Source organism: Polyodon spathula, chromosome 13 (assembly GCF_017654505.1).
Source record: "Polyodon spathula isolate WHYD16114869_AA chromosome 13, ASM1765450v1, whole genome shotgun sequence".
Classification (NCBI taxonomy): domain Eukaryota; kingdom Metazoa; phylum Chordata; class Actinopteri; order Acipenseriformes; family Polyodontidae; genus Polyodon; species Polyodon spathula.
Window position 1 is genome coordinate 27,752,143 of NC_054546.1, and position 9,511 is coordinate 27,761,653.

General features: G+C 41.6%; 1 protein-coding gene across 1 annotated transcript; it reads left to right on the top strand.

The window, feature by feature from the left end:
* Positions 1 to 308: 308 nt before the first annotated feature.
* LOC121325291 (C-type lectin domain family 4 member E-like) lies at positions 309 to 3,418 on the top strand. The gene is made up of 4 exons (XM_041267728.1): positions 309 to 317; positions 589 to 690; positions 919 to 1,073; positions 1,667 to 3,418. Exons 1-4 carry the CDS (start codon positions 309 to 311, stop codon positions 1,827 to 1,829), a joined length of 429 nt encoding a protein of 142 aa, XP_041123662.1. The 3' UTR covers positions 1,830 to 3,418.
* Positions 3,419 to 9,511: the final 6,093 nt, after the last annotated feature.

Sequence of the window (9,511 nt, forward strand, 5' to 3'; positions counted from 1 at the left end):
CAATCCCAGTATTCAGAACTGGAAAGGAACTACACAGACATCTCAGCCAGAGGTGAGTGCTGTTTCAGATTCTACGCTGTCAAATACCAAGCACTTAATAATGATCATATGACAAAACACTGTAATACTTTACTGTGCTAAAGCAGCCATCTGAACAGTCATCTTGAGACGAGGCCCTGTCACCTGCATGGCACAAAGGAATCACTAACTGTTATTCAAAACCCTTAAGACAGACAAAATTGTTAATGAATGAGAAAGAGATACTTCCTTTAAGAAACAAAGCCCTGCAGAGTGGGACAGCAGTGACAATGGGAGCAGTGAGATTTTCAATTTGTTTGTTATATTGGCAGTATGTTTCATAAATAATAACACTTGGCTTATATTGTCTATTATTAAGCTGGTTAAAAAGAGCTGGGGGTTTTGAATGATCTATGATGTCATCCAGTATCCCTCACTATCTTTTACATTGTGTCTTTCATCACATATACAGCTCTTTCTGTTTAACAGATCATCACTGCTTCTTTCTGTCACTGTGCAGAGCGAGTTTGTAAAGCCTGTCCACAGAACTGAGAGCTGTTCAATGGCAAGTGTTACTACTTCTCCACTGATAGAATGAACTGGAACTCCAGCCGTGATAACTGCACATCACTGGGGGGGCACCTGGTGATTATAGAGAGCGATGGAGAGCAGGTACGACTGTCTTCTTTACAATGTTAGATTTTCAATACATATTTCTGTTGCTGACTTCACTGCTAGCTAACAATGGAAATGAAGTAGCATGTATGATATCAACGTGCAGAATAGTTATTTCACCAAGAAGCAAATGCTATTCAAATAAAACCGAGCTTTCACTTTCAAACACTTGCCACTAGATGGCAGACTACAAACTCAACTGATAGAGGTTTGTTTTCTATTCAGGGATTCCTATCAGATAAGGCTTGGAACAGCACACAAGCGGCTAATATAGTCAATCCAGAAGAGCAATCCCACTGGATTGGCCTGACTGATGCTGTTACTGAAGGATCCTGGCTCTGGGTGGATGCCACTTCTCTCATTGGCAATGTCAAAACAAAGTAAGAGCTTCAACCTCATTCTGAAATCACTGCTGAGGATTAATAGGATAAACCAAGTTCTACAGAAAGTGACAGCAAAGCTCCTGGAGAGACAACACAGTATCCTTCCTTTAATACAACAAATTGCCCTCCTTAGTGTCCCCTAATATGAGAGCACTAAGATGTACCACAGCAAATGTAATACAGCACAGCGAAAACATGGTACAGCATAGGTAGGCATTGTAAAGACCAGAGAGGTATGGTAAAGCATGCTTAAAATCATGGCAAGCCTTGGTAAAGTATAGTTAATGCATAGCATATCCATGGGAAAACTGCAAAATGAGGTTTACTATGGGGAACTTTTAAAAAGCAAATAGCATTAATTAAGTGCTGCAGTGAAACTGGGTCCTATTCACAAAGCTCTAAGAGTTTTGATTTAATTATATTGTTATATTTGTTTAAGAAACCAGTAACAGTCTATGGCTGTATCTTTAATGTTAAATGTTTTAAAAAAACACACTTCACTAAGTGCTGATTAAGTGTTGCAGTGAAACAGTGAGCAAGTCCAGTGTAGTGCTGTGATACTGACTGGTACTCCTGCTCACCTCTTACAGATTCTGGGCCACTAGGAGTGATGGTGGTAAAGAGCCTGATGACCATGAAAATGAAGACTGTGCAAGACTACACCCAAAGAAGAATTCCCAGGAGACCTGGTTCGATGCCCCGTGCACAAAACAATATAAAAGGATTTGTGAAACTAAGGCAGTGATAGCCTAATAAGAGGATAATCAGGACAATAGGAAGCTAAGGTTGCTGAAGCACAAAGAGAGACTAGAAAAAATAGAAAAAACTCAGTTCAGATAGACAAGCATGCAGGTCATCCCCCAGCATTATCATATTAACCGTTTGATTCCCACATTATGATAAAGCACAGATAACAATGAGCTGGTGGTTATTTGTACTGAATGTAGTCTGGCCTTGAGAACAGAATTGCATTGTTTGTTTTTCTGAAACATTAAGAATCTCACAATATTAAAGTGAAGCTGAGATATAAAACTGACCTCAGGTAGTTTAGCAACATGAACAGAAAGGTCAGTGTTTATTTAAAACCACTGCACACATGCATCGAAGTGACTCGCTAACCCTGATCTCTTGTAAAATAAATAAATATTGGATTCACCCAAATGTAATGTAAAAGTTCTCTAGGAGGCTAGGAACAGTTATCATGAGGACCCAAACGGCAAGATTGGGAATCAAAGGCTTAATTGTAATGATGGGGAGATTCAACCTGATTCCTCACAGGGAGGAGCCAGTCCTACCTAACTGATAGAAACACAAACCCACAGACAGTCTGAATCAAGACACTGATGAAGGCAAAGGCCGAAACGATGGTCTAGTTGACTACTCCCACTGTTTAAATAACACACGATCATCACGTGTTGAAAACAAGATTGTTCATGGCAGTCATGTGGATTCAATGCTGATTGCACATCATTTAGGTCTGCATGATTGCCTATTGAAGTCAGGGATAAAAACTTCTGAAATAAAAACCATATTCAGAAACAACCAGTGTGTGTTAGTGCCCACTTCAATGCACACATGTGGGTTGTGTAAGATCTGTGAGATTTATCTGTTAACTAGAGGTCTTTTTCTTAAATTCATTATAATTCTCGTGAAAAGGTTTGTCTGTTTTTTTTTTTTTTTTCTAGTTTTACACCCTCTAGTGGCTGACAGAGGGATGACTAATAGTCACACAGGATCCAGACAGTGTTCCTGCTGTCCAGCTGATCATGTCTAAACTGTATCTGCAGGGTCTGACTGAACTACAATGAACCCACTGAAACAAGTACTGCAGCAGATTAGTATTATCATTTTATATCCCTGCACTGCACAGCTACCCTTTATAAAAGTTCACCCTGGTGACTGTACAGTCATTTTGCAGTCTTCTGTGCTTTTAACAGGCTTGTGTTGATGAAACGTTGTTTTTACAATACATATCTGTGATTCACCTGCTCACCTTTGCTTTACCATGATTGTGCTGCACTTCAAATATGCTTTAATATATTTTGCTGTGCTTTTACCTTGGTATATCAGAAACTTTTACAAGGGTAGATTTTTATCTTTAATATAGTGTTTCACTCCATTCTTACTACAGCTCCCATCATTCCTCACTGGTACTACTGGTGCTGAGGCATTGTGGGAGCTTTGAAGAGTGAATGATAGAGACTCTAGTAGTATAAGCATGATGCCATGGGTGACCTATATGACCTTTAATGACTTATGAAGTTTTTTATGACTTTATGAATATATATATATATATATATATATATATATATATACAAAGTCTACACCCACTTGAACTTTTTTAACATGTTGTGTCAGTGCCTCAGAGTTTCATGCATTGAAATGAAGATTTTTTTTCCACTTATCTACACACCATACTCCACACTGTTAAGGGGAAAAATGTTTTTATTCATAAAAAAAATGATATTAAAAATACAAAACTGAAAGATCATAATTGGATAAGTCTCCACTACCCTGAGTTAATACTTGGTGGAAGCCGCAATTACAGCTGTGAGTCTGCTGGGATAGGTCTCTATCAACTTTGCACACCTAGATTTGGCAATATTTGACCATTTTTCTATATAAAACTGTTCAAGCTCTGTCAAGTTCCTTGGGAAACTTTGATGGACAAGTCATGCCACAAATTTTCGATTGGATTTTGGTTGAGGCTCTGACTGGGCCACTCAAGGACATTTACCTTTTTTTTTCCTTAGCTACTCCAGTGTAGTTTTGGCTGTGTGTTTGGGTCGTTGTCATGCTGAAAGGTGAACTCCTGTCCCAGTTTCAGCTTTCTTGCAGAGGGCAGCAGGTTTTCCTCAAGGACTTCTCTGTACTTTACTCCATTCATTTCCCCTTCTATCCTGACAAGTGCCCCAGTCCCTGCCGATGAGAAACATCCCCATAACATGATGCTGCCACCACCATGCTTCACAGTAGGGATGGTGTTCTTTGGGTAATGCGTTGTGATGGGTTTGTGCCAAACATAACAGATTTAAATCTGTTTAAAGCATTTTAAAATAAAAAATATAAAATACTTTAATACATTTTATTTACAGTGTCATTATTTATATCAGTCTTGCTTCAGATAAGTAATTTCCATATTGCATAGCAAGTATTAACATGAATAACTTACTCAACAAAACCACTGCATGTAGCTATTATATATTTACAGAGATGAAAAATGTCTTCAGATTTTTCGGCATGCCTTTGTTGCAGCAAACATTTCAATTAACTGGAGAAGACTACAGAGTTTACCATCTCAAATTCAATGGATAACAGAGTAAGACTGTTAAGTCTTTCTTGAACCATTTTAGCGCGTAAAGCACTTTTTATCCTTTTTAAATGTGAAAAAGACCTTTCACCGCTGCAGTTTGAAACTGGTAGTTTCAGCTAAATGCATAGTGCAATAAAGACATTTGGAAAGGCTGTTTGCAAATTGTGCATGTTCATTATGGTGAGCATTTGCAGTGGTGTAGGCAGAGCTTCTAATAACACCTTGGAGGCAAGCTGCTTTACATGTGAGCACCACTGTACCCATTCTTCAAAAATCCCTTCATTGAGCTCATCTGTATAGAACTCAATTAAACTGTGCTCAGTTGCACTGTCTTGGCTCACACTTGATTTGTTTATAAAGCAGGTATTATAAATGAACTTAACCCAAAGTATAATTATTTTAATTTTAGAACATATATCTCCTAGTGCACAAATACTACAGAAGGAATAGAAATATTTTATAGTTTACAGTTGTAAAAAATGACAAAAAAACAAAACAAACAAAAAAAACCCACAGTGTTATTTTGGTGATTTAATTTCATAGTTAATAGTTTAATAAATATTGTTCATTAAACTATATATATTAATATATCAATGATATACAAAGTTTGTTGAACACTGATTCAGACCAGAGGAAACTATAAGCCAGGTCATTGTTCAGTGGGTATGTGCAAACTTTGAAAAACAATATTTTTTTTTTTTAGTGCATTGACACATAGCAGTTACGAGTGTACAATATCAGTTATAGGTAAACAATTCTGCGTAGGTTTACATTCGTATATTTAAACCTAATAAAAATGAAAAACAGAATCCCAGTAGATATAACCTTGTTTTTCCACTGTACAACTTCCAGAGCAGACAGTAAGGCGGACGAACTAGCGGCTCTCATTTTTTTTCTCCCTTCAGTTTCACACACCACACAAGTTTCTTGCAGATCCGCAGGATATATATATGGGGGCTGGGCGGCTGGCCTGAAAGTAACAGTTAAGTCAACCGCTGCTGGAAACTCTAGATCTCATAAAACGATTCAAATAATGCATTTAAAAAATGCATAAAAAGGTCAGAATTACTTTGTTCTGTCCTTATGTTGTCTTGATGACATTGCATATTTTCCATCGCGGTTTCGGTAGAAACTGGGGCCTGTGTCTATGCAGTGCTGTTGGGTGAAAGCATCAACAATTCACTGGGCAGCATCGAAGGAAGGTAATCTTACTGGTGTGTTTTGCAGCAGCAGGTTATCGTTGTGTTGTTTATTTGACAAAAGGATTTCATCAAAAGAAACAGCAGCAAGTTCTTCAGAGCCATGATCAATGTAGGCACTTAAATATGTACTCACTTTTCAAATAGCTTGTTTTTTGAAATGTAGCACCACACTTTTAATATATACACCCATTCTCTATTGAAATGTATTGCGATTTGCGATGTGTACACTTAAAAAAAGGAAAAAAAATTTAGTCGTTATGGGCCCCTTCCGAGTGTGGGCCTGGCGCCATGGCGCCACTGGCACCATTATAAACCCGTAAACCCGTTGTAGCAGGGGGAGATCTGTGCTGACTCTACTGGCGTGTTCACAGTGCTGCAGGAAGAGGGCGGCAGTCGTCCAACAACCGCCTGTGAGTCATGGCAGTGACACGGGGAGGTGGGAAAGTGGGTGTGTGGACTTTCCCCCTCTCTGAATGGCTGAGAGGTGAGTCTTGGGGAGATTGTTAGCCCTATAAGGTAACGCTCTGTTGTTTCCTCAGGTCTGCCCATTTAGACGCGCCGAGAGTGTGGAAGCTCTGGTCCAGGACCGAGAATCAGCCGGGAGAAAAAGAAACAGAGTTTCACAGTGAGACAGTGAGAGCAGGGAACCGTTGGGCAGACCCCGGAGTATTATATCGGAGCAGGCTAGTTAGCCGGCAGTGTAGGACGGTGATCCGGGTCGCACGGGTAGCGACGACTGGGATATAGCTGTCAAGTGCAGCAACTTTTCTTTGTAATTTTGTTACTGTTTTATTTTCCCTGTTTCTTTGTGCCTTCTGCTTTGAATTATTGTTTCGAAGCACCTGCAAGTTCGCCGGTATTGAGTACCATCGCTTGGTATTCCGGCGGTTCTGTTTACCATCTTTGGTAAGCAGACCACGGACCAACAGCGCCCTCTGCGGGCTAAAAGAAAAAGAGCACCCCAAAATAAAACTGGGCACTTGTGCGGTGTTGCCAAATCCACCTGTCTGTCTCCTGTGTCAGTGAATTACCTACCACCCTTCCACACCCGTATACAACCCAAGCAAAGGAAAACATTAGTGTTTCTCTGGCCCCTTTTATGATACCCCGCATAATCCCTTGGTAAACGATTCAGGCTGCGTCTATAGTTTGCAGCTGCTACCTTGTTTACCTTCCGGGTCAATACGTTCCTGCAACAGAGTCTCTATTCCATCCAGGCTGACCGACTTCCCGACCTCGGAAATGAACTGTCAGGCCAGCCCGTCCAGATACTTTTCCTTTTAGCGCCCTCACAGGTCTTCAGAACTCATTGTATTTCTGTCACAAGGACGGAGCAACCAAAACAGGATAGAAAGATGGTCACTGACTGAGGGCGATGATGCCGACACAAACCATGGGCAAAAGACCCAGCAACAGAAAACACATACGAGGGTTATGACTCGGGGAGCCGCCCCTCGGGATGAAGATGGCCCCGGTAGATGGGACACTATAGAAGATAGAGAGGGAGAGGTACCCAGCGTCTGAGACTTCTGTAAAGAGGCACTCGTTAGACCCCCAATTGGCCAAGACTTCACGCTGCCTGGGACCTGAAATAAGGTTAATATGGGACTATAGCAAGGAGTAGCCACATCCAGAATTGAGGCAGAGTATAGAACAGAGCCTCGCGCGAGGTAAGATAAGTGCAGGATCTGCGAAAGGACAGAGTGTGACCGGGGGTCCGCTCTGACTCACATGGTGAGAACCTCCCTGAAGGTAAAGTAGGTGGGTGCCTAGCCCTGAAGTCGGGGAAGTGAGATTCAGTTGCCACCCAAAGGATGCCCCTGGCTACTCGCAAACTCTCCCACATCATGAGACGAACAAAAGACAGCACATGCCAGTGCATAACATAAACAAAAGACCAGAAGGACAACGGGACAAACAGGAGGATGGTTAGTAATTTATTAGGATGTCACTATGTGTATACCTGCTGCTCAGTGGAGAGGAAAAAAAAACCCTTTAGACTGATAAGGGGAAAACCTCTGATGGCCCAGGCAGACAGGGAGCCCCCACTCTGGGCATACTATCAATTTTAAATGGAGCAGCAACTATATCAGAGAAGGATGAATAAATGTAGGAATCCACTGAAGAGGAGGATGAGCTCTCCCACATTCTTGATCTGGCTGGGGGAGGTGGAGTCAAGAAGGGAGGCCTGCTCAGAGGCGAGGGTGGAGAGGAGGGAGGCCTGCTCAGAGGCGAGAGTGGAGAGGAAAGAGGACTGCTCTGGAGGCGAGGGTGGAGGGGAGGGGGTAGGCCTTATCTATATGCGAGGGTGGAGAGGAGTGAGGCCTCTTCGGAGGGGAAGGTGGAGTCGAGCAGGGAGGCCTGCTCTGGAGGCGAGGGTGGAGAGGAGGAAGGACTGCTCGGAGGCCAGAGTGGATTCAAAGAGGGAGGCCTGCTCTGGAGACAAGAGTGGAGAGGAGGGAGGCCTGCCCTGGAGGGGACGGTGGAGATGAGGGAAGACTGCTCGGAGGCGAGAGTGGCTTCGAGAAGGGAGGCGCAGAGGTGGGTTGTGATTAAAATCCTTGTCAACTTGGAACAACAATTGCTAATTCTTCTAGATTTGAATATATTTGTAACATGTTTTAGGACAGTTAGTCATGTATATGAATACATGAACGCAGTATTTAGAGGTCACAATTTGACGAGTTGAACGAGCCCTCGCAGGTTGTGAAAGCGCAACAACAGGAAGCCAGAAGATTGCAGTACTGAAGCTGCCTGATCACCATGGAAACTTAACACTCCCCACAGTCACTCAATGAGGGCATGGCAGTAGTAGCCATGGACTTGAAGGCGCCGGTGGAAAAGTTGCAAAACAGCAGTATCGTTGGAGCATGTTGTGACCAGTCGAAAGCACGAGCTGCCACAGGTTGAAATGGAGTGTGAAATGGGCTGGATAGGTCTTAAAATGTTGAATGTAAATGTAACTTCTGAAGGAATGATAAATTGTGCTGGTTCTAGGAGCGGGGGAGGGGTGCTTGATTGCAAGTGAGGAGTAAAGAAAGATTCAGCTGACAGAGCTTTGTGGTGGATTTAAATAGAGGAGCTATGGCAAGGCAATCACTGACGATGGGAATGTCGATGTCACGTTGAAGGAGCTTTGAAAGTTTTAGTGGAGGGCCAGTCTGTCTAATAAAGATGCGGACAAGTTGAGTAATGAAGCTACGGTTTGGACGGCGATGTGGCTGGGCTAGAGGCTGGAAAGAGCAGGAAAGACTAACGCTGGAGCTCCTGCAGCTGAATAGATAAGCTGAATGATGAGAATAATCACCGGAGCAGCCACTAGCCAGCGAAGGTGCATGTGATCAGGGCTTAAATAGAAAATTGGTAATAACTGACAGGAATTTGGAAGCCCCCCACTCAATGCCCCCATGAACTACACAAGCTAACATATTAAAATATTAACAGTAATATATTCTGCTTCCTTGGTGTCCTATCTCTTTATTTAAATTTAGTATAGCAAATAAAGATACAAAATTAAAATAAATCGAGAAAGTGTTTGTTGTCAGTGGCAATACAATAATCACAATAGTATAGCAACTAGTCTCCATTTTAAATGACGAGTTGAAATCAAACAACTGCATGCAGTATGATTAGTTTCAGCAACTTAGGCATAGCACAGTAACAACATAGGCATGTCACATCTCTTCTAAAACCAGAAGGAGGCTTTGACTTCATGAACACACACTGTGAACAAGTAACTAAACAAACAGCACAATCAAGATTAACACATACTGGAGATTACTAGATTATTTTTAATTACTAAAACATTTTATTTTATTTATTTTGCTAATAAATGTTAGGACCTAATGGCATCTTAAATACTGAAACTTACACAAATTCACTAAAATGGACTCAAATGCAAAATAAATAAATAAATAAAT

Coding starts and splice junctions, on each gene's coding strand:
- LOC121325291 (XM_041267728.1), top strand. Junction 691..918: donor TAGAGAGCGATGGAGAGCAG/GTACGACTGTCT, acceptor TTTTCTATTCAG/GGATTCCTATCAGATAAGGC. Junction 1,074..1,666: donor ATTGGCAATGTCAAAACAAA/GTAAGAGCTTCA, acceptor CACCTCTTACAG/ATTCTGGGCCACTAGGAGTG.